The sequence below is a fragment of the Cynocephalus volans genome, chromosome 8 (assembly GCF_027409185.1).
Source record: "Cynocephalus volans isolate mCynVol1 chromosome 8, mCynVol1.pri, whole genome shotgun sequence".
Lineage (NCBI taxonomy): Eukaryota > Metazoa > Chordata > Mammalia > Dermoptera > Cynocephalidae > Cynocephalus > Cynocephalus volans.
This window is the reverse complement of record NC_084467.1, coordinates 29,126,935-29,150,743: the sequence shown is the minus strand read 5'-3', so window position 1 is coordinate 29,150,743 and position 23,809 is coordinate 29,126,935. Positions and strand designations below refer to the sequence as shown.

General features: G+C 46.5%; 2 protein-coding genes across 2 annotated transcripts in view; both read left to right on the top strand.

Moving 5' to 3' along the window:
• The first annotated feature begins 661 nt into the window (after nucleotides 1–661).
• On the top strand, nucleotides 662–8,575 carry MRPS15 (mitochondrial ribosomal protein S15). Its single transcript, XM_063106327.1, has 8 exons — nucleotides 662–877; nucleotides 1,179–1,220; nucleotides 2,789–2,864; nucleotides 3,668–3,716; nucleotides 4,677–4,761; nucleotides 6,542–6,600; nucleotides 7,970–8,161; nucleotides 8,423–8,575. The coding sequence occupies exons 1-8, from the start codon at nucleotides 748–750 to the stop codon at nucleotides 8,558–8,560; spliced, it is 771 nt and encodes a 256-aa protein (XP_062962397.1). The 5' UTR covers nucleotides 662–747; the 3' UTR covers nucleotides 8,561–8,575.
• A 3,756-nt stretch (nucleotides 8,576–12,331) lies between these two features.
• Nucleotides 12,332–23,809, top strand: part of OSCP1 (organic solute carrier partner 1) — a 31,330-nt gene continuing 19,852 nt past the window's right edge. Inside the window, exon 1 of the mRNA XM_063106379.1 lies at nucleotides 12,332–12,487. Within this exon, the coding sequence (XP_062962449.1) occupies nucleotides 12,376–12,487 (112 nt within the window). The 5' untranslated portion in view covers nucleotides 12,332–12,375. The remainder of the gene's footprint in view (nucleotides 12,488–23,809) is intronic.

Sequence of the window (23,809 nt, the reverse complement as noted above, 5' to 3'; positions counted from 1 at the left end):
CTTCCACCCCTCATTTCACAAATATTCTCACAGCTAATATTTATCGAATGCTTACTATACAAGGTGCTTTGCATACAACTGACTCCGTTAATCCTCCCAATAACCTAAAGATACTGTCATTACCATTCCCATTTGATGGATGACTACACGGTGGCCCCAAAGGTTAAATGACTTGCCCACAAGATCGCACGGTGAGTAAATGGCTGAGTTAGGATTCCAGCCCAGGGCTGTCCGATTCCACAGTCAACGACCTTATTCACCAGGCTACAAGACTGCCAGAGAGGAAGCTGAATCCCAGTAGTTCTTACAGGCCCCCATCCTGTACTTTGGGGACGGGGAGAAGAATACTAGGTTGCGGGAAGAGGGCTACCGCAGGCCCCACGGTGTCCCAAAATAACCTCGGCCCGAGGCCAGGAAGATCCAGAGGGATTAAGGATTGGCTGCTTGCCCAAGAAAAAGAGGCATTTTAGAATTTATACAGGACCGCCCTCCGTTAACAACGAGGCCCCAGAGCCACCACGCCGCCGACCTCGCGCAGCCGCTAACCAGACCCTCGACTCGACCCGATGCACCGCGTCATCGCTAAGTCTAGTCCTCCAATCCATCCTCTCGGTCCTCTTCTGCTCCGGCCTCGCAACAGCTTCGATTGGTCGAGCCTGAGCCAGCGCGGCGGCGTCCGCGTAACGCGGTCCGTACGGAGAAGGCAACGGCGGCCGTGGCGCGGGTCCCTAGGGGTCAGAAGTCACCATGCTGAGGGCCGCGTCGAAGGCGCTGAGTTCCATTCGGAACCGGGCAGTGGCCCAGGCCCCCGTCCTCGGGCTGGCAAGCGGAGGGAGCGCCAGGCTTCCTTCCAACCAGTGGCGCCTGCTGCCTCGAAGTGAGGGGCGGAGAAATGGGACAGCGGGCGTCGGCAAATGGGGTTCGGCGGAGATACAGGATACGGGGGACCGGGATAGGGCAGAAGCGCAGAGGCAGGATAAGGGAGAAAAGGCGGTGGGTGGGCCAGAAGTGAAACGAGGTGGGAAAGACATGGGGCAGCGGGTGGGGAAGAAATGGGGCGGCGCTTAGGCGCAGAGGGGCGTAGACCATGGAGGAAAGGTAATGCAAGGGGCGTAGAAAGTAACTGAAACTGGACTACTCAAGGGGATGGGCCTCAGCCCTCTCTCTCTCGTGCGCAGGTCTCCTTCAAGCCGCCCGCGGATATGCCACTCAGAAACCAGGTAGGAGGTCCTGAGATGGGACTTGGGGCTGAAGAGAGACCGCCAGGAAAGCTTGGGGTGGCCAAGGGGGTGGAGGTTAGAGCCACTAGATGGAGTGGGCAAAGGGGTGGGCCAGAAGTTCTGTGTAGAAGACATCCACGTCCACCTTGCACAGAGTCTTAGGCCTGAAGCCTCCTTGGGAGGGCGGGCGGGAGAGGGCAAGAGCTTTCCAGGTGGGTGCGAGTGAAAATGAGCTGGCCAAAGGGAGTGTGTGGCTGGCACCACCCGGGGCTGCCTGGAATAGAGTACCTTGTGTCTGTCCTTCTGAGATGGAGGATGTACTTTCTCATTCCAAGAGAGTATGCATAGCGGTTAAGATCCCTCTCATTAAGTAAATGATACTGGGCAAGTTACTTCCTCTCTCCAAGCCTCATTTCTAAAATGAGTGTAAAGTATCCATTTGAGAGGATTGTTAGGATTCAACAGTAACCCCTGAAAAACATCCTTAGCACTGTGCTCAATAAATTGTAGTGTCTATTAGTATTTATTGCTCTTAATTTTGTTTGCATAGTGGCAGAATAGGGTCTGACTGGAGAGGATAAGTTGATCTACCCTATGACTCTCCATCACCAACAAGGGATGGGCAGGGATGCACACACCAAGGCTGAGGTTCTTAGGGCTAAAGCTAGCCATTCCTCCTCTGCCCCATTTTTCATTCATGCAGCGTCAAAGAACAAAACCACAACACATTTAGTGAAAGATCTCAATTGGCTTTACTGTGATTTTCGAATCTGGCAACACATTATTCCATAAGATAGAGTAAGTGTTCCAATGAGGTCAGCAGAGGAGGCTGAAGAAAGATACAGAGAACAAAAAGCAGATTGATCATTTCAAAGTTACATTCCTAGTAAGGTGAGGACAGGAAGACAACAATAGAAAAATAATAATCAGGTTACTTCAGGCTATCTATTTTGTGTAAGAATTAAAGCAAAGGGAACTTCATTATCATACCTATTGAAGATTAAAATTAGCCTGTGGGAAATCGGCTGTTACTCTTTCTCTTGCCTTCTCACAAGGTCAGACCACAATCTAAGTGACATGGAACTTAGTTGGGGTGACTTCATTTTGATTTTTAGTCTGGTCTTTTGGGACCTAGTACAGACACTTAGTCCAAAACAATGGCTTCCGATCATTTGTATTTAACAGTAGTTTGTTTGTTGAGTGCCTATTCTAGGCTGGGCCATGGACCAGACTGTGGGATATTCAAAGAGAGTCAAACTCAGTCCTGTCCCCAGGACAACCCATCCTAGTGAATAACTAGACCATCCACCTGATAACTGAAGAGCCAGACAGGTGTGTGAGAGGTGCAGGCACAGTATGGGTCTTGGGAAAAGCCATCTACTCCTAGTATGACATGTCAAGGCAGGTGCCCACAGGGTCTGCAGAGGAGAAACTGAGCCCAGAGATATCCACTTCCTTGCTTAAGAACGTGGGTGTCTCTTCTGGAGTTGGAGAGAGTGAGGAGAGTGAAGTCTGGGAGGATGGGCAATGAGAGTTGACCGGGTGTTTTCCATCCCTATACTTGCCAGTCCAGCCTAGCCAAGACGATGATCCGCCCCCTTCCGTGCTGCTCAAAGACTACCAGAACATCCCTGGAATTGACAAGTAAGCAGGAAGAAACGTATTTGAGGAGGCAAGGGCCCCTGGGTGGATTGGCTGGGAGGGGGGAAAGACAGTGGCTTCGAGGCTTGGCCTGCTGTATCTGAAACTTGATTATAGAATGAGGCAGAGAGCTATAGAGGCCCAGGTGTGGCGAGGGCAGCAGGGGCAGATGGCACTCATGGAGCTCAACTACTTGCTTTTTTTTTTTTTTTTGTACTCTGGGTGGAGACCCATCTATGCCACTGGATACACCAAGGAGCTAACATGCCTCATGGGTCTTTGTAGAAATCTCATCTCTTGATTCTCACAAAAGCCACGTGAGGAAGAAATTGTATCCCCAATTTATATCAAGCTGCTCAGTGTCATACAGCTTCTAAGGAGCAGAGCTGGGATGTAAATCCAGGGCTTACTGACACCAAAGCCACAGTCCTGCTCAGCCCCTGTCCTGTGTGGTGGGAGCTGGGCAGTCCCTCCTCCAGTCTCTCCCACTGTGCAGTTTGACTTGAATTTGAAGTGTGTTGAGACAGATTGACCCATGTTCTAGCTAAAATGGAAATCCTCTCTATGATGAGACTGGAACACTGGAGCTGACAGCCCCAATTTTCCATAATTATCACATCATTCCATGTTCTCAGCCCAGCAAGCCAGATACACGCTGAATTTTAATCCCTGGGAAATAGCTGTCCACCTCCAGAGAGACTCATGTGGTGGAAAAGGAATTTTCAATCATCCTTGCTTTTCAAACTAAAATGAAAATGGCATTGCTTCCCCACTTCCTGTCTCTTATTGCTGTGGTTTTTCCACAGGATTGATGATGTTGTTAAAAGACTCTTGTCTTTGGAAATGGCCAACCAGGTAAGTGGCCTATACCAAATCTCAGCCTCAACCTCCCTCATTCCTCTCCTCTGGGACTCCCTCCTACCCTGGTTAGGACCCCCATTCCGTGCTTCTCCAATCACAGCACTTATCCCATGGTCATTCTGCATCCACTTGTCAGTACCCCCGGACTGAGCATCTAGAAGGCAGGGACAGTTTTGGTCCCCCAGCACCTGACAAAAAGAAAAGTGCTCAATAAAGGTCTGATGCATAAATGAATGAATAAGTGTTGGGAAAATGAAATAATTGATCAGGCTCCCCTCACCTCGGAGCTGGTTCAGGGTGGTTTGGTAAACATTGTGTGTGTGGCTGGAGTAAGTGCGCCTGCACGATGGCGTGCTTTGGCTGGTGTTTTACTGCCTCAGCGCCCACCCTGCGCAACCATGTTTTTCCAGACCTGCAGCTTCTAAGGACCGTGTGGCCAGTTGCCTAGCTTATAGACCTGCGTGAAGGGGTCTGGTGACCCAGCCTGGCATGTGAGGGGTTTGTGACCCAGTCTGTGAATGGGCTTGAGGTGTCTGAGAGCTCCAAACCCAGCCCTAGCTCAACCATTGGCCCAGTCGGTGCAGGATTACCGGCAAGTAAAAGAGCCCAACAACTGGCGTGGTCACCTAGCTTTACAATTGGCATCACAAACAGGATTAAGAGCTAGACAGTTGGTGCTGTGAGGATTCCAAACATTAGCTTAGCAGTAGCCAGACAATAAGGTTTGGGGACTTCACTCAATAAGCCATTTCTCCTGTCAGTATCCTTGGCTTTGGTCTCACCTAGATGTGAATAGCCAGGTGGTTGTCCAAGGACATGGTGAGCAAAGTGAAGTCAGGCCCTGAGCCTTATGGACCTCATTGCTATAACTGCAGCCAGGGCCTTGGGGGTAGGAGGGCTAGTTCTTAGCGGGTGGCAGACCACACAGATTTTCTCTGTCTCTGTCTTCAACAGAAGGAGAAGCTAAAAATCAAGCAAGAACTGTTGATGAAAAAAGTCGTGGCAAACCCTGAGGACACCAGCTCCCTAGAGGCTCGAAGTTGGTCAGAGGGCCCTTGGGGAATGGGGATGCATGGGAATCTGCTCGGTGGTACCTTATCTAGAGCCCCTGTCTACACTTAGATGAGGCTTAGGAAAGGGAGAGACATGAAGGACCTATGGCAATGATAACTGTAATCTATATCCCAACCTCTGTGATGCTGGAGTCAGCGGCCAGGTCCTGCCTCGACCCTCTCTGAGAGCTTGGGCAAGTCACCAGTCCTCTCTTGGAGCCTTTGCTTCCTAGAAATGGGGGAGTTGGAGAGACAGGGCAGAGATAATGTTACCTACCTCATGGTAGGATTATGAGAAGCTAAGGGATATAAACACACCTTGGAATCTAAAAAGCTAATGCTCTGTGATAATAATAGTAAGACTAATATTTAGTGAGCCCTGATGTGCCAGACACTGTGGAGCATTCCGAAGGGCATAATGTTTCTACTTTGGTTTTGAGTTAGAACTAGCAGTAGTACTCATTAGCTGTGAGTGAAAAGCCCACCACATCGCCCTTGGCAGTGGGTGCAATTGATCTTCATTAACCACTGGGAACAAGTGAGGTAGGTTCAAGGCCTGCATGGGGGCTGCACATTATCTCACCTTTGACATTGGCCTGTATTATAGCTGCCTCCTCCTCCTCTACCTCACTGCCTTCATTCTTTTCTTCTCCCTCTGCCAGGGATTAAGGTCTGATGAGTTCATCTTGGATGCTAAACCCCCATGGAAAAGATCTGGAGGCCCAACTCCAGGGTTCTCTGTAGGCCCTTTTGAGAAGATGAGTTTCAGCTTCCCTTTGTCCCCCTGAAACCCTGGCCTAGGGACCCTCTCAACTGCAAAAAGGGCTGTTTATCTCACCACACCTGTTTCTACATTATCACTGCTGAAATCTCCCAGGTTGGTAGGAACAGATGGCCTTTTTGCCAAGACACCAGCGAAGTGATAACTAGAATCCTTCTTGACCAACAAGCATTGGTCTTGCCCTTTCATTAATACTTAGTTTTCTGAAGGCAAGTTGCTTTCTAGCAGAGTGTCTGCTCTAGAGAACCCCTTGGGAACCAAAGGTCATCTCTCTGTCTTCCACTGTTGTAGCTAAGGTGGTGAAGGGGCCGTGTGGTCAGGGCCAAGGTTTCCACTGAACTCTCTGCAGCACTCCTAGAACCCAATGTGTATATTGGGAAGGGCCTGCTGGAGTGACAACCTCTCTTTGGGGCCAGCTTCTGCATTTTCCCCTATCTTTGCAATACAGGTGGGAATCAAACAAGAGGATGTCCGAAAGAAGAATATTCCAGGGCCTTGGGAGACAAGAAGGAGCTGATGATTCTGAAAACTCATTAGTGAAAGCACAGAGATGATGGTGGCAGCTGGAAGTGGAGAGGCAAAGAGTAGACCCTTGACAGTTATAGAATCCTCTTACTGCATTGACTAGGATCTTGAGTACGGTGTCAAATCGTTAACCATTATAGCATGCATCCTGGTCTAATTCCTGAATTTAATGAGAATGCTCTAAACTTTTAGCATTAAGAATGCTATTTGCTATGACTTTTGGATGATACCTTTATAAGATTTAGGAATATAAGGTTAAGCCCTTCCTTAGACTTTGCTTTCTAAAGGAAAGATAATCCAAAATCATCTACAGCCTTGAAATTCAGAGTGCTTTAGGATTTATAGAGAGCTATATGAGAGAATTGGTGATTGTTATTCCTTGAGTTCTTAATACATAACCCAGGCCTGGGCCCTTCCTTCCTGTGTGCCCTGCTCTCATCCTGTGTGGTTTGTGGTTTCAGTTGTTGCCTTGACCGTCAAGATCCGCAATTATGAAGAACACTTGCAGAAACATCGAAAGGTAAACCCTGGATATCATTCACAGTTAAACGGCAGCCGCCTGTGGGAGAGGAGTCTGGGAGGTGAAGGGCTCTGGGTCCAGAGAAGCAGTTTAAGAAAGTGGCTACAACACGATAGTACCCACCCCTTAGCTGCAATGGGAAAAACACTTCCCTCCTGCCTCTGGAGGAGAAATGGGAGCTTTACAGGGCTATGTTGAGTGTCACCAGTGGTTAAGAACAGAAACTTTAGGGCTGGCCAGTTAGCTCACTTGGTTAGAGTGGTGTGGATAACACCAAGGTCACGGGTTCAGATCACTGTACCAGCTAGCCACCAAAGAAAATAATAACACAAACTTTAGAGCATGGTCATTGTATCGGGCACATAATGAGTCCTACTGAATATTTGTTGAATGCATGAATGGAGTCAGATTGCCTTGGGTTCAAATCCCAGCTCTGCCACTTCCACTTAACTAGCTGTGTGACTTTGGAGAGTCTGAGCCTCAGTTCTCTTTATCTGTAAGATGCAGATCATAAGAATACCTGCTCACAGGATTGCAAGGATTACGTGAAATAATAATAGCAGCCAACATAATGCATATAAAGATTTTAGGCCCCATGCTAATTACTTTACCTGATTCAATTCAGTTAACCCTCTTTCTTCCCCATTTTACAGAGGAATAATCTAGTCACGGAGTGTTGAAGTTACTCCTCAAGGCACACCACTAGGAAGTGATGTGCAGAGACTTGAAGTGAGGCATTCTTGCTACACGGCTCATGTTTACCATTGTGCCATATCAGCACAGTGGCACAGAGCTGCTGTAATTAGGCAATTGCTGTTATTTTTAATAAACAAATGTTTGTGAATACAGACTGGTCCAGCACCATGCCTGGCACCTCAGTGTTCCATGGAGCTGGTTGAGCCTGCTCCTCGGAGATCACAATTTTGTTCATTTGGGGCGTGGAACCCCAGCCCCACTGCAGAGGTCCCTCACAGAGCAGCACCCAGCTGGGGTCTCCAGGAGGAGCACAAGGCTGGCCTTCCTGTCTACCCCAGCTGACAATTTGCTAAGCTGTGAAGAGGGTGAGTGGGTGGTGTAGGGGAAAGAGCATGAGATTTGGAGTCAGACCAATAGACTGGATTCAAGACCTAACCTCAGCACTCAGAGTTCTAAGGACCTTTTGTGGATCAGATAACACCTTTGAACCTTTATTTTTCCATCTGTAAAATGGGAATATCAGTGATAATACCTCCCTTAGGTTTACACTAATATTTCCTTAAGATTGTTGGGAAATTTCAATGAGATGATAAAATGACCATTCTTTGTCACTGTGAAGTGGCATACGACTTTATTTTATATAGTACTGAAAGTAATACAGACTCTCTTACAGGACAAAGCCCACAAACGCTATCTGCTAATGAGTATCGACCAGAGGAAAAAGATGCTCAAAAACCTCCGTAAGACCAACTATGATGTCTTTGAGAAGACATGCAAGGAGCTGGGGATTGAGTACACCTTTCCTCCTCTGTATTACCGGCGAGCTCACCGCCGCTTTGTGACCAAGAAGGCTCTATGCATTCGGGTATGAGTCAGAATTGCCACTTTGGTTGGTCCTATTCTGAGGCTGGGATGGAGGGAGCAGCAGTAGGGAGGGGTCTTCTGTTTCTGATAGAGGCATGGAACTGGCCCCGGGGCCTGGAGTGGGCCCAGGGAAGTCACAGGCCACCAGCCTCATAGAGAAAGGCTGGGGTTACCATCTGGGGAGACAGTTCCCACCCCATGTGCTCCAAGTTTGGGGTTTTTCATAGGATTATGAAGCCTTTTACTGTCCTTTCACCCCCAGGTTTTCGAGGAAGTTAAAAAGTTGAAGAAGCAAAAAAGGATCTTAAAAGCTGTAGCAGCAGCAGCCCGAAAACAAGACCAGAAGAACCTAGAGAGCCCTTCCAAAGCCTCATCAGAGGCACTCAAAGAAAACCAATAAATTCTCTCAAAATTACTTCTGCCTTGAAGAATGGTAGGAAAGAAGATGGGGCTCTATTGGCCTGCAGAGATGGAGGAATTCATTCTTTCATTCAGCCCTGGGATCCTAGAATAGTCTGAAACAGAGTCCCTGCCTCACCCACCACAGAACACACTCTCATAATACACATCCCACACTCACCTTAACAACTACCTGTTGGCCAGGTGGCACAGAGGAAGGGTGGCTGGCCAGCTCTAGGAGCTGCCTTCTAGACTCGGCCCTAAAGGATGAGTAGGAGTTCACTGAGCAGAGATGGGGAGGGAAGGCATCTCAGGCAAAGAAGTCTATAGGTGCATGCTGTATTGAGAGAGCAGTAAAATAAAGCTTGAAAGGAAGACTGAAGGGGTGTGAGAGGCTTTACATGCTAGGCTGAGGAAATTACACACCTGCCTCTAGGGAGTCAGGAGACGGTTAAGGTTTTAAACCGAAGGAGTAGTGATAGCAACAGGTCTCTGTTTTAAATTGTTAAGCATCCGTAGTGGGAAGAGTAGATGGGAGGGGGAGAGATCAGAGCAAATTATTATTTTAGGGGTGGGGATATTCGTATTCAGATTGAAAATCTGATAAAAACTACAAGTCCTATCCCCAGGAAACTATACCTACACAAAACATTGCTTATAGATTCTGGGGAGTTAAGGATACCCCCTTCACTGTAAAGCCCACCCATGTAACCAAGTGAAGTGCCAAGGCTTTGAACATGCTTGCTATGTTTGAGAAACCTAAAGAAAACTTTGTCTAGGGCCGAGCCCGTGGCGCAGTTGGTAGAGTGCTGGGCTGGCAGCGCGGCGACGCTCCCGCCGCGGGTTCGGATCCTATATAGGACTGACTGGTGCACTCACTGGCTGAGTGCCGGTCACGAAAAAACGACAAAAAAAGAAATTAAAAAAAAAAAAAAACTTTGTCTAAAACTGAGTGAGCAAAGAGCAGTAGGAAGAGATGAGTACTTCTGGGTGTATTAGTGTGCTCAGGCTGCCATAACAAATACCATAGATAGGGTGGCTTAAACAACAGAAATTTATTTTCTCACAGTCTGGAGGCTGGGAAATCTTAAGATCAAGGTGCTGGCTGGTTCGGTTTCTGTTGAGGGCTCTCTTCCTGGTTTGCAGAGGCCACCTTCTTGATATATCCTCACATGGCCTTTCCTTGGTGCATGCACTGGAAGGAAGATCTCTCTATCTTATTATGAAGCCACTAATCCTGTCTTTAGGGCCCCACCCTATGATCTGCTCTAACCCTTTACCTTTCAAAGGCCCCATCTCCAAATACCATAACACTGGAGTTAGGGCTTCAACATATGAATTTGGGGGGAACACAAACATTCAGTCCCTAACACTAGAGAAAAGACTGGACTTCATCCTGAGAAGGAAAGCTAAAAAGTAAAGAATGTGTTAAAGTGCTGTCCCAAGAGCAGTTGGAAATTTAGATCCAGGACTAAGAGAGGTGTGGACTAGAGAGGTTTGGGAGTTGTTAGTAGTGATTGAAGCAACGAGTGTGAGTAAAATTGCCCACCGGGAGTATAGATGAAGAAAAGGGTCATGTCAGGATGGGGCATAGCCTGAAGGTGAAGTGAGGGTTGGACAGACAACCTGGGATCCTGCAGAATCAAGTGAGCTGACAGGTTCAGAACTGAAGATGAATTGTTCAGATATGGCCTCCAGGAACAGTAGGGAAGGCCTTTAATGGGACGGGACTTATGAATGGACATGGCTACTTAGAGGTACTGTGCTAGAGGGCCGGATGCCAACAACATTTCAGGGGACTCAGCAGAGTGGAAGGAGAGAAAAAGGAATACACATTAATGGACCTGGCCCTACAAGAAAGGCTTTGTTTTAAGTGCTACCTCAGGCACATTATCTGATATTCAAAACCCCTTAACTTCCCACATTGGCTAATTCTCATTTTACCATGAGCGTGCTACTGAGGACTAAGAGGTTAGGTAATGTCCAGATTCACACAGCTAGTTAGAGACAGGCCTGAGATTCAGACCCAGCTCTATCTTAACCCCAAAGCTTATGTTTTGTCCATTATACCACACTCTCTAGGGACAAAAATGGTCTGAGAACCTAAGGGAGGAATCTACACTAGAGCGAACTCAAATGCCCTTAGGAGCCAGGCAGGTAACATAAATGCATAAAGAACTGGCATATGGTAATGATGTGAAGCCGCTTGTTACATTCCTATCCTAGTTATATACATATTCCCTTTTAAAACGGTGCATAGACCAGTAAAATAACCAAATAAAAGCCTTGTGCTGCCAGCTTTTGACTACTGTATGTATAGTCCTGATGCTGAGATGTCAATTTAGGGAAGGACCAAAAAATACTCATGGCGAAGCAGTTTCAGTGGGGTGAAGGGAGGCTAATTCCAGTTGCAGTGAGGTGGCCAGTGAAGATGTTACGAAGTTCAGGCTGTGAGTATAACTACTCAAAAAACGTGGGAAGGGAAGGAAGGAAAACGAACTAGAGGGTATGGAATGGACTTGAGCTTGGCGAATGTCAAGTGGTGTGGTTTTGAGGAAGAGAATGTGGGCAAGTTGCCCACAGAGGGGGCAAACTGCTGAGATGAGTTGGTGGGGGGGTGGGCAGGTGCAAAAAATGGCTCTAGAAAGGTAGTTGGAGCCCGAGTGGAGAGCCTTGAATGCTGTGCCTAGGCATCTAAGACTGATCTACCAACAGTAGGAAGCCACTCACTGAAGGGATGTGTCATGTTGAAAGTGGTGTCTTCTGAAATTTACCTAGCAGCCAGTGCAGGGTAGAGCAGAGAAGAGAGCAGTGATATGGAGGAACATAGTGAAGCAGATAGAAAAAATAAGGGAAGGGATAAATGTGAGAAAGATTTTGGAGGAAAAAGCAGAATTTGGACACTGATAATAGGACTCAGGGAGATAGATTTGGAAGCCAAGTCTCAGGTTTCAAGTCTGAGTAGCTGGAGGGAAAGATGATTAGTACTTAGAAGGACAGAAATTTACGAAATTTACAGAAATGGTTGTTCATCAAAATAAAAACGTACAGTAGTAGATGGCCAGACAGTGATCCTGGAGCACAAAGGGGAGGTGGAGAAGGGGGTCATTGCCCTCAAAGCAGACAAACGGCTGGGAGGCCCGTTAACAGCAGGAAGGAGGGAACTTCGGGGAGCCCCCAGCGCGCATGTCTGGGAGCCGCCAGACAGGAACAAGCCTGGTTGGCTTCCCGGAGTCTGAAACCAGGTGCGGAGGCAATCAAATGATTCGCGGTCTTCTGTCCCTTCTTCCATCTGACAGAAACGTCCGTTACCATTTGTCGAGTGCTTTCGCGGCGTTTTCCATGACCCCACTGATCCCCCCACACACACACACACCCCGCACCTCCCTCCGTGTGACATACGAGGAAGCCGAGGCTCAGGGTCACAGCTAGGAAACAGCGACCCGAGACCGCTCTAAGAGTTTTGGTTGAGTTTTCCTCTCTTACGGCCCGTCAGGCCCCGAGCCCCGCGGCCGGCCTGCAGACGCTGCCTCTGCCCTCGCCCTTGCGAAGGAGGCTTGAGAAACTCAAAATCAGCGCTCCCGGCTCAGGCCAACCGCCAGCCCTGTCAGGCTGGAACCAATGGTCCCCGCTGCCCGGCCCAATGAGCGTCCGCCCTCAAGGCACCTCCCACCAAAACGCCTTCTGATTGGTTCCCTCTTCCCATCTGCGGCGTTGCCCTAGCAACCAGGCTTCAGGGACGCGGCGGCCGGGCCTCCAGGCCACTGGCTACGGAGTCCCGGGGGGTCTTCGTCAGTACTGCTCACTTCAAGCAGCATGTCGGTGCGGACGCTACCGCTGCTATTCTTGAACTTGGGTGGGGAGATGCTTTACATCCTGGACCAGCGGCTGCGGGCCCAGAACATCCCGGGAGACAAGGCCCGCAAAGGTGAGAGACGCCTGACCCGCACCCCTAACCCCACAGCCCGGCCCCCTAGCCGTCGCCCTGGCACGGGCGGGGCCCCTTTACAGCATGACCAACACCCCATGCACGCTGCGCTCTTATAGCCAGGAACCTTCTTCACAACGCCACAGCCCCATCCAGTTAGAGTCCATCAGGAGTCAAATTCTGGAAAAGATCTTTTCACAGCAGAGGAATTTAATACCCCCATTGAATATAATTAGGGTACCTGATTCCCCCAATTTCCCCATCCCCTCAAATGGGAGAGGTGGTTTCCCAGTCTCTCTTGACAACCGGTCTCTTCCAGATGTACTAATCCCAGCTGCCTACCACCTGACAACATACCCTTCGCTAGTGCAAGCATCCTTTTTATCCCCAAGGAACAGGTTCTGATTCTCCATTCCTCTGTGTAGGATCCTCCCACATAAGCTGGTCTTATTCATTTCACAAGCTATTTCTAGAAATGTGGGGTTCTAAACGAATACAGATAAAGAAGAAAACATTCAAAAAAAATGTAAGACTTTCCCTTCACAAGTGTTGGAGGAGAATGTAACTGTAAAAATAATTACATGAGAGCTTCTAAAATGCAAAATCCAGCTCCCCTATACACCACCTCTAATCTCCAAAGAAATGACTCCCCAGAAATCTCTGCCACTCTTTTCCTTTCTCTCTTTTCCTCCCTCTTCAGCAAACAACTGCTTTCACCAGATTTTCTCGAATTAACTATGAAGTAGATATTATATTTCAAAGTAGAGGAGGAAAAGTTGATATAAAGGCAACTGCCATGGCCACTGATCAAAACATTTATTCTCTCCAACAGTCTCCATATGCTCAATTGATGTTAAACACACATATTCAGATGTTAAGTATACGTATGCAGATATTAATCACTGTGACTGTGTGATTAAGTCCAAGTACATGCATAAAGAGATATGATAACCAAAAAAATCTGTTCTGACCAGATATGATAGTGCCTTAGGAGATCTGGGATAAGTCAGTAATCATATCCACCTGTCCTGGGAAACGTTATCATAAGACCATTTTACTTAGAAACAGTCATAATGGTTCCAGAAAGCCATAAAATAACCTAGAATACTAATTATTACCTTACCCTAGATCCCTGCATGTAGGATGTAACATAGTAACAGTCCCAAATCTATATCTGTCACATACTACCAGTAGAAAGTCTGATAAAGTAATTAGATGGAGCTGTCTTTCTCTCTCTCTCCTTTGACCCTTTGCCCTTCTTGTGATTTATAAAATGTTAAACTCTTCTGGCTCTCTTTGGAACACATTTTCAGGGCTACCTGATTTATGTGTCTCCTTGGTCGCAATCCTCATATAATTGGCTCAGTAAATCCTTGCTATATGTATTTGGTCTGTTTCTTTTTAGGTCAACAGATATAAAGAACTCCCTATAACATACCCCCTCCATCATTCTGCACACTGCTGCCAGTGAGCTTTCTAAAATACGGATCTGTCCATACTCCTCCCTGCTTTGTCAGCTCTTCCTCAGCTTTCCACTGCTGTCTGGATTGAGGCCAGGTCATTGCACAGGACATTTCAGGGCCCTTCCTAATCTGATCTCTGTCCACCTCTACAGTCCCATCTCCCGCCACTGCCTGTTTCCTATTTTGTGTCCTAATAATACCAAACTGCTTGGAGATTTCCACTTAAATCATGTTCATTCATGTTTCCATGCTAGTAATCCCCATCCCTCCATTCCTCCCTTTCCATCCTGCGTTATTCAGCTTAAGAAGCATCTCCTTCAGGAGGCCTCCCCACATCGAGAAAGGGCCTGCCCATACTCTCATGGTACCCATGCATGCTTCTCTCTGCCTTTATCACTGGCCATATCATACTGAAATAATCTGTGTGTGTGTCTGTCTCCCCCACTTGATTGTCTTATTCATCTTTGTACTCCAGCACCTAGGATAATGCCTAGACCAGAATAAATTGGTTCTCAGTAGATGTTAGTTGAACTAATTGTCTAAATTGGTAGTTTCATATGGCATTGTCACTTCTTCCTCAAGAGGGTACTGTTTTCCTTGGCACCTATGTTATCTGATCTCATTTGGGCTAATGGCACCAGTGAGGGTTCTCAGACTGGTAGTCTACATCTTGGAAGACAGTGTAAATTAACAAGAGTATGCTCTCTGGAGTCATAGAGATCTGGGTCCCAGTTCCAGCTTTGACATTTAACTAGTTGTTTGACCTTGGGTGTAACCTCTATAAGCCTGTTTCTTTCTCCATAAACTGGGAAGAATAATACATACCTTAAAGCAAAGTTGTAAGGGTTGAATGAAATAATGTATTTAACATGTTTAGCACAATGAGTAATGGGTGTTATGTTATCTTTCAAGAGGAGGTGTGGGGAAGGCCCTGTGAATACTAGAGGACTGACTTAATCTTTGAGCTATAGTTCTTCTGGTTTTGCTAGATTCAGCTTCAGGGAGCTTCAGCCATCTTTAGTAATTCATATTCACACTCTCATTCATGCCACAGTTTTTGGTTAACACCATGTGAGATGCTGGATGGAACCTGTCCGGCACTTCTGCACCTTCACTGGAGGTAGGGCTATGGATCAGACCAGTCCAGTAACTGATTTAGCTGGTAAGAGGAGGTGTAAAGGATTTGAACACAGGTCATTGAGCTCCACAGCTCATACTCTTAATTGATAAGCCCTTGACTGCTGAACTATGCTGCCATATCAGAATCTTTGGGAGGGTTGGTACATCAAGAGGAAGGGGGGTTAGAAAAAATGTCCAATATAGTCACTGATTTTATAAAAGAAATGATAGAGATTAGTTGGCTGATGGGGATTTGTAGAAGATAGAGTGAGAGAAAGCAGGGGAGAGAGCACAGGATTCAAAAAGTTGAGAAACACTCATCTATGCTGCCATTTAGTGCTGGTGTGGCTGCAGGAGTGGGAGCTGCTATAGCAGATGCCTGTACACAGAGGCCTGCTAAACACCAGACATGGTAAACTAGACCATGCTGAATCTTTGAATGGAAATCATATTTCTGGCTTCCAGTCAACATGGCAGAATAGATGGTCCCCAGCATCACTCTCTCCCACAAATCAACCAATTTACAACTGTAAAAAAGCAACCAAGCTGGGACTGCTAGAGCTCAGGGGAAGAGGAGGAGAGACCTACAGTGTTCATGAAGGTGGGAGAAGCCACAATGAGAGAGAGAGAGAAAACTGCTCAGAGTGTTTTGTGCTGCAGCCACGTTAGGCCTGGAGCTGTTGAGCACATGGAACAGGAGTCAGCAGAAGCCACAGCTGTGCCCTTCAGATGGTGTTGCTTGGAGGTGGCAGGGGAGAAGGGGGCCTTCGTGGCCCCCAGGACAGCGAGACCACTAATAGGGTTCCTATGGACCCACACAGGAGCGAGGAGCCACAACAACTGAAAAAAAGGAGCCATTCAGAGGCTGGTGAGTCATCACAAGGGACTGGTGCACAGCCCATCCTGTGGGAAGTGTTTGCAGCACAGGCGGTGGGGAAGATGGGCCCACCAGGAGAACACTGGGACACAGCAAGGACAGCTGATCCGCCTCCCAATCAGTGCAGAACCACTCAGAGGAGACTAGTCAGGAATAAAGAATTGCATGGGTTGCGGTTTGATGAAAAGACTCAGGCCCAGATCACAGTTTCTACACAACCCAGGTGCACCAGGTCTCTGGAGAGCCAGAAGTTACCTATAAGGTCAACCATTAAAACCTGAGCTGCACAAAAAGTCTTCCCCAGGGAATCAGCAGCAAAGCAGCAATTTAGGTCAACCACACAGCTCAAGTACTGGTTCCCACAGGAAGTTCCTCCATTTTAGAAGTAAGCAAAGGACAAAAAATTAGTTCCGGCCCAGGCACACCAGCAGCACCTCAGGGCCTACCCAGGGACCCAAGGCATGGAGTCAGGGACCAGACCCCCCTGCCCACAACCAGGCACACTGCCAGCACCTCAGGGCCTGCCTGGGGACCTGAGGTCTGGAGCTGGGGATTGGACCCCCCCCTCCCACAACCAGGAACACCACCAGTGCCAAGGAGCAGGCCAAAAATATCACCTCCATGTGGGTGGCCCACCACAGCCACCACAGTAACCACGACTGCTGCAAAAGCAGCTAGACGCCATAACCACCACAGAGATGGTACACCAGCCACTGGAGTGCATTGACACGAGGAGAATCACCAGCAGAGACCAAAGAAAAGAAGAAGATGTCTCTCCCCACAGAGCCCATTCCAGAGTGACAGAAGAAGCATCTGCTCTACGATAGTATTGGGAGACCTGAACACACCTCTCAGCATTGGACAGATCATCTAGGCAACAAATCAACAGAGTAACCATTACTCTTTTCAGAGGGAGAGAAGAAATCTAGGGTTATCAGTGGTGGGAGTGGGGAGGAAGATGAGGATAGGGAGAGATTGGACAAGGGGCATAAAGAATAAGTACAATTTGTAACAGTATTAATACTAGTAATATTGATTTGATCAACATATGTCAACATTGAACCCCAAAAATATGTATAATCAATTATGATTCAATAAAAATATTTTTTTTAAAGGAAATCATATTTCTTCTAGATAGTTTCATTATCTTACACAACTAATTAGTCTCCTGGAGGCCACCCTGTTCCCACAAGACCAAGGCAGATGTTGCAGTTTCCCCCACAATGCAGCCTCCGGTTTAGCATTCAACAGAAAGGAAGTGCTCTCTGTGGGGCAACTTTGAAGGGTTGCACATTGAATGTTATCCCACATTTTAAGCAATAGTGAGAATAATACAAGCTAGCTTTGCCTCCCGTCCTCTTAAAAATACTCAGAAATAATGCCCTATTACATTTTGTTTACATTCCTCATTTTACAGGAGAGAAAACTGAGGCATGGGCCATGAAGTGATTTTTTCCAAAATGTGTATATCACAGTGTAGTATTGAGGAAGCAAATGGTGGTGAGGTTCTATTTTTATCTTTCTAATTCCAATTGGACACCCAGCTCTGGATAGCCTTGAGCCTGCCTCCCACTCAAAATATCACTATGGTGGAATTGTCACAAACAGGGCATTGTTTACCTTCCCTGGATCCTCAGGAGGAAAGGGGCGGGTAGCACACAGCACTACAGAGACCCCTGCTGGCGCTGAGCCTGGTTGCCTGTGGGAGGGCCTCAGTACTCCTGGGCATGCATTTGCCAGCTCTGTTTTATCAACAGTCAATAGTCACTGTCCCTCAGAGAAAAAATGAGCTCCTTGCAGCACCACTGTTCCCAAATACACCTTCAAGAGGATCAAAACTCCACCTCTGAATTCCCACAAGCCCATCACACTAGAACACCACTCAGATAAAAGTCACAGAAAGATAAAAGACATGGATATTATGCAAAAAAAAAAAAACAGTAGCTGGTTTAAGGTCAGACTCTAGGTGCTGCTTCCCCAATATTTTCTGTCCAAAAGCCCATGACTCTTAGGAGAGAAAGATGGTGACTTTTCCCAGAGGAGTCTGACCTTGCAATAGGAACCCTTTGCAGCCAGTTAGGGCATGGCACTGGGTGTGCTTTTAGACTGGTCTCTTAGGAGCTGTTGGTATTGTGTATTGAAGCCATGCCAGTTGTGTATCGAAGGCACGTATATGCTTTATTATAACTTCAGAAATCACCCCTGAAACAATCTAGTGGAGAATGTTTCCAAAAGAGACCGTTAATTACAGAATGTTTTTGATGTGGATGTGTGTAGAACTCTTTGTCTGGGGGTGATTTTTCTAGATTGAAATCTCCCTCAAAAATTAAGGAAAGTGGGCCAGACCGTGGCTCACTCGGGAGAGTGCGGTGCTGATAACACCAAGAGCACGGATTCAGATCCCATACAGGGATGGCCCGGTTGGCTCACTGGGTGAGCGTGGTGCTGACAACACCATGTCAAGGGTTAAGATCCCCTTACCAGTCATCTTTAAAAAAAAAAAATTAAGGAAAAAAAAAAGCCATCTTTTACCCTTTTACCCTTATGGGTAGTGTCCAATGTCTTTCAGTAAAGAAGACAGAACTAGAAGAGAAGCCAGCTAAGTATTTGATGTGTATTATCCACCTATCCCCACAACTCTGTGAGGTAGATGTTATTATGATCCCCATTTTACAGATGAAGAAACTGAGATCAAACAAGTTGCTTGAAGCTTACTTAGCTAGTAAGTGGTAGGGCCAGGTCTCAATCCATACAGGGCCTTGCTTCTCACAGATTTCTTTAGCCAACTGCATTTTTCCTTATTTGCTCTCTTCTTGGCATCTCCCTGACTGCCTTGGTCCTGAGGAGCTTTCTTTGCAGTGGTTCCATCATTACTTCCTCCTTTTCACATGGAAATCATGTATTTATATATGAAAAGTAAAGCAGAAACAAATAGTGATATAGTTTCCATTTAATTCACACATCAAGTTTTCTAATTTGAGCAGTTCCATCTGTACTCTAAAAAGGGAAATCTTACATTAATAAAAAATCAGATTGTACATAAAGAAACTCCTTTCTCTACCTGTTCTTGGACTTAATCTTCCTTGTGGAGGCAAATGTGTCTAAAAGCCTGCTTTTGAATGATGTGTATTCTTGTAGCATTGAAGAGCATGGCTTCATGGGCCTGTCAAGATGAACCCCAGAGTAGCCAGTCCTCCGAGTTCCCTCTCTTCCTAGGCCATTCTCCATAAGACATAGCCTTCCTTGGGTTTTTATGGAACTTGTTATTTATCCATCATCCTTTTAAAAGTTTCAGATGGAAGGCAGAATATTTGCATCAGACGTTCAATGAAAACATGAAAAATAAAGTTTCATAAACCAGATAATTGGAATTGGTATTTTTAAAGCCTCCACGAAAATAATGTCCTTGCTTCATGAACTGGTGTTTTCTTTTTATATGCTTCATGTAGATGAATGGACAGAGGTGGACAGAAAACGAGGTATGCTATCTCTGGGCTGCATGTATCAGTCTGCATCCACAGGTTCACTCAATCCTTTATCAGTGGGGCTTAATAAAGTGAGAACACTCTAAATATCTGAAAGTAAGAAAATAGGGATGAACTTCTCTTTAGCTGAGATATTGGTTATACATTTGAATCTTTTACTTAAAAGGAATAAAGCAAGTAAGATGAAAACTAAGCAAATTTTGGCAAAAGGGCCACACTGCACCTGAGGGATCTGCCTCTTTTTTTTTCAACTCCAAGCTTTACAGGGACAGTTGGGACAGTATCTATACTTTGAGGTAAGTTGTAATTGGTACACTTTAGAACAACTTTGTTAAGTATCATGTAACCAAAGAATTGTGCTTCAACATGAGCAACCCTCCCTGAGCCATTCTCCTTAGCACACAGAGACACCTGTCGAGCAATCGAGAAAAATGGAAGCATGTGACTGCATGGCTGCTAGGACTGTGGGCAGAGGGCATGACATCATGCATGTGGTATGGCTTTATGCTACATCTTCAGTTTCCACTTCACCTACAACTAGCAGCAAACCTGAAAAAGTTGCCGACTCCTCAGAATAAAACCTTAGCCTTTTTCAGCCTTTAAATGTCACAGGTACCTTCCATCATTTGGCATTTGTGTACAGTTTCAGTACACAATGAGATTCCTCAATATTTTAAATGCTGTCAGTACACCAACTATGCTGGAGAGATAACATATATAATATTTAAGAGTACAAGCATTAGAATCAAACAGACCTCATTCTGATTTCAACTTTACCACCAGCTGTGTGACCTTGCACTTTAGACTCTCTAAGACTCAGTTTTCTTCCTTAATAGAATGAGGATAATAATTCAGAGCTGTCTTGGAGTTTAAATGAGATAATGCATATAAAGTTCTAAGCCCAGTGCCTGGAACATAGTAAGGATTTAAAACTTGGTAACTATCCAGTGGGGTTTCCTAGCTTCTCTCTTTTAGTCTTGGCCCCAAATTGCATGTTCCCATAAACATGTGAATTTACAGCAGAGGTAATTGGTGAAAACTTGATTGCTTTCATCAAGCTAATTATTTCATCAGACCAGGCTCAAAGAAAAGCCCAGCTGAAGTGCTTGATACACTCTTATATTTCACAACTATCTTTTGACACTTCTCTTGAGCAATTTTTGGTCCACCCCTTAATGCCATGGCAGAATTTCAGGCATGAAGTGTGGATTTTGAGGGCTTTTCGTATATGTAACTGAATCATTTGAATTTATTTTAACATAAGTGTTCAAAAAATAATGAACAGAAACTGACTTTATAATCTGAACCCAAAACCAGAAGCCTGTGTTGAGAACCCAGTTACCAACCCTTCTGATGCACCTGTGAAAAATCCCTTCCCTCCCCTGCCTTAGCCTCTTCCTGATAAAATCTGGCTCTAGTACATTCCTCCTTCATGAAAAGTATGTGAAGCTCATTTGAGTGCCAAAAACTAGCACCAAGACAAACTAACGGGTCTGATTAAATCTATTGCTCAGGTTTAACTTAAATATGATGTGGGTGGCTTCTCTAGAGCAGGGATAACATCTGCCTCTTTGTGCACATGGTGTTTATCTCCATGTCCGGTACACAGTAGGCATGCCTCAACCAAGTGCTGGCTGAAGCACATTGCGGGAAGAAAACGTGTTAATGTGTGCCTCCAGAGCTCTGGTCAAGATGGCGGAATAGACGGTTCCCAGTGTCACTCTCTCCCACAAATCAACGAATTTACAACTATAAAAATGTAACATCAGCCAAGTTGGGGCCACTAGAGCTCAGGTGAAGAGGAGGAGAGACCTATGGAACTCATGAAAGGAGGAGAAACCACGATGAGAGAAAGAAAAAACTGCTCTCAGCATTTTGGCCTGTGACAGCTTTTATGCTGGAGCACATGGAGCAGGAGCCAGCAGAAGCCGCAGCTGTACCCTTTAGATGGAGTTGCTTGGAGGCAGAAGGGGAGAAGAGGACTTTGGTGGCCCCAGGACGGCAAAACCACTAATAGGATTCCTGTGGACCCATGCAGGAGTGAGAAGCCAGAACAGCTGAAAAAGGGGAGCCATTCAGAGGCCAGTGAGTCATCACAAGGGGCCAGCACAGGGCCCCTTCCCATAGGAAGTGTTTGGAGCATGGGTGGTGGGGGAGACGGGCCTACCAGGAGAACACTGGGACACAGCAAGGACAGCCGATCCGCCCCCCAATCAACACAGGACCACTCAGAGGAGACTGGTCAGGAATGCAGAATTGCATGGGGTGCAGTTTAATGAAAAAACTCAGGCCCAGATCAGAGTTTCTACACAACCCAGGTGCACCGAGTATCAGAGCCGGAAGTACCTATAAGGTCAATCATTAAACCCTGAGCTACACAAAAAGTCTTCCCTAGGGAACAGCAACAAAGCAGCAATTTAGGTCAACCACACAGCTTAAGTACTGGTTCCCACAGGAAGTTCCCCCGTGTTAGAAGAAAGCAAAGGACAAAAAATTAGTTCTGTCCCAGGCACACCACTGTGCTTTGGGGCTCACCAGGGGACAGGAGGTATGGAGCCAGGGGCAAGACCCCTGCCCACAACCACTCACACCACCAGCACCTTGGGGCCCCACCCAGGAACCTGAGGATTGGAGCCAGGGACCGGACCCCCTTCCCACAACCAGGCACTCCGCACCAGCGCCTCAAGGCCCGTCCAGGGACCTGGGGCATGGAGAGGGGACTGGACCACCCTCCCACAACCAGGCACACATGCCAGCGCTTGGGACCCACTCAGGGACCCGGAGTATGGAGCCAGGGATCAGACAGTCTCCACTACCAGGCACACTGCCAGCACCAAGGAGAATGCCAAAAACATCTCCTCCATTTGGGTGGCCCACCACAGCCACCTTGATAACCATGGCTGCCACGAAGGCAGCTAAATGCCACAATCACCACACAGATGGTCTGCCAGCCACTGGAGACACAAGGAGAGTCACCAGCAGAGATAAAGAAAGCAGGAGGATGTCTTTCTCTACAGAGCCCATTTCAGAGTGATGGAAGAAGCATCTGCTCTATGATAGTATTGGAGGACCTGACCACACCTCTCAGCATTGGACAGATCATTTGGGCAGCAAATCAACAGAGTAACCATTATTCTTTCAGAGGGTGAGAAGAAATCTAGGGTGATTAGAGGGAGGAGGGGGGAGAAAGGGGGATGGGGAGGGATCGGATAGTGATCATAAATAATAATTATGGGCCGGCCCGTGGCTCACTCGGGAGAGTGTGGTGCTGATAACACCAAGGCCCCGGGTTCGGATCCCATATAGGGACGGCCGGTTAGCTCATTGGGTGAGCGTGGTGCTGACAACACCAAGTCAAGGGTTAAGATCCCCTTACCGGTCATCTTTTTAAAAAATAAATAAATAAATAAATAATTATGATTTGTAACGATATATATGCTAGTAATATTGATTTGATCATCATATCTCAATGTTAAACCCCCAAAATTTGTATAATCAATTTTGATTCAATAAAAAAATTTTTTTTTTAAAAATATGTGCCTCCATATTCTTTCCAAAGAATGAAGTGAGACATGGGAGCCCTGGGTGCCAGGGCCCAACCATAAAACTGCCATTTCCTTTGGCATTTGTATTCACTGCTCTGCCCACAGGGACAGATCCCGCTGTCTTTCCTCCCAACAGGAGAACCTTCTGCATGTTCTCATGCAAGGAGCCGTGGTGATGCATAGCTTCTTCACTTCCCAGGGGAAAAGCTTCATTTTGCTTTTTACCTTGCCAGAGTGGCTAGCAATAACATTGGGGTTTTCTTTTTCTTTCCGTTTTTCTTTTTTTAGAACTAATTTATTTGGGTCTAAGCTATTTTCCTAGATCCCGATAAGGGCTGAAAACCCTAGAGAAATGACCCAGTTCCCAGGCAAATAGTAGCTCTCTGTAAGCAATAACCTAATCAGAGTTGATGTGATGCTTTAACTTGAAATTTTCCTCTCTGGCACGCCTCCCTGGCCTACATAAATCTGTGGGAAAGACTTCATATTCTCTCTTTTGATGCCATATGTGTGACTTTTCAGTTGTACCTATTTACTTGCAAATTCTGCATTTTATATAGGCTGTGGTAAGAAAAAAGATAGAAAACCCAGTTCATTGCAGTTCTGTGCTTGTTTCAGTCAAAAGAAAAAGACCAGTCAAGAAGCAAACCAGGAAGAATTCAAGCTGTCCACCTTGGGGAAATGTTAGTGCACATTAAGGGCAAGCTGCATTGGGTTGAAATTGTCCGATGTAAGGATACCCTGTGTCAGTAATGGATTTGGTTCTTCTTCACTGAATAATAGGATGGAGTCTAGAGTAAACGCCAAAGGTCAAGTGTGAGTTCAACATTTCT

Excerpts from the sequence above, each read along its gene's own strand:
- MRPS15 (XM_063106327.1), top strand. The coding sequence starts at position 748 with ATGCTGAGGGCCGCGTCGAAGGCGCTGAGTTCCATTCGGAACCGGGCA. Across the intron at positions 878-1,178 it reads GTGGCGCCTGCTGCCTCGAA|GTCTCCTTCAAGCCGCCCGC; the intron begins GTGAGGGGCGGA and ends TCTCGTGCGCAG. Across the intron at positions 3,717-4,676 it reads CTTTGGAAATGGCCAACCAG|AAGGAGAAGCTAAAAATCAA; the intron begins GTAAGTGGCCTA and ends TGTCTTCAACAG.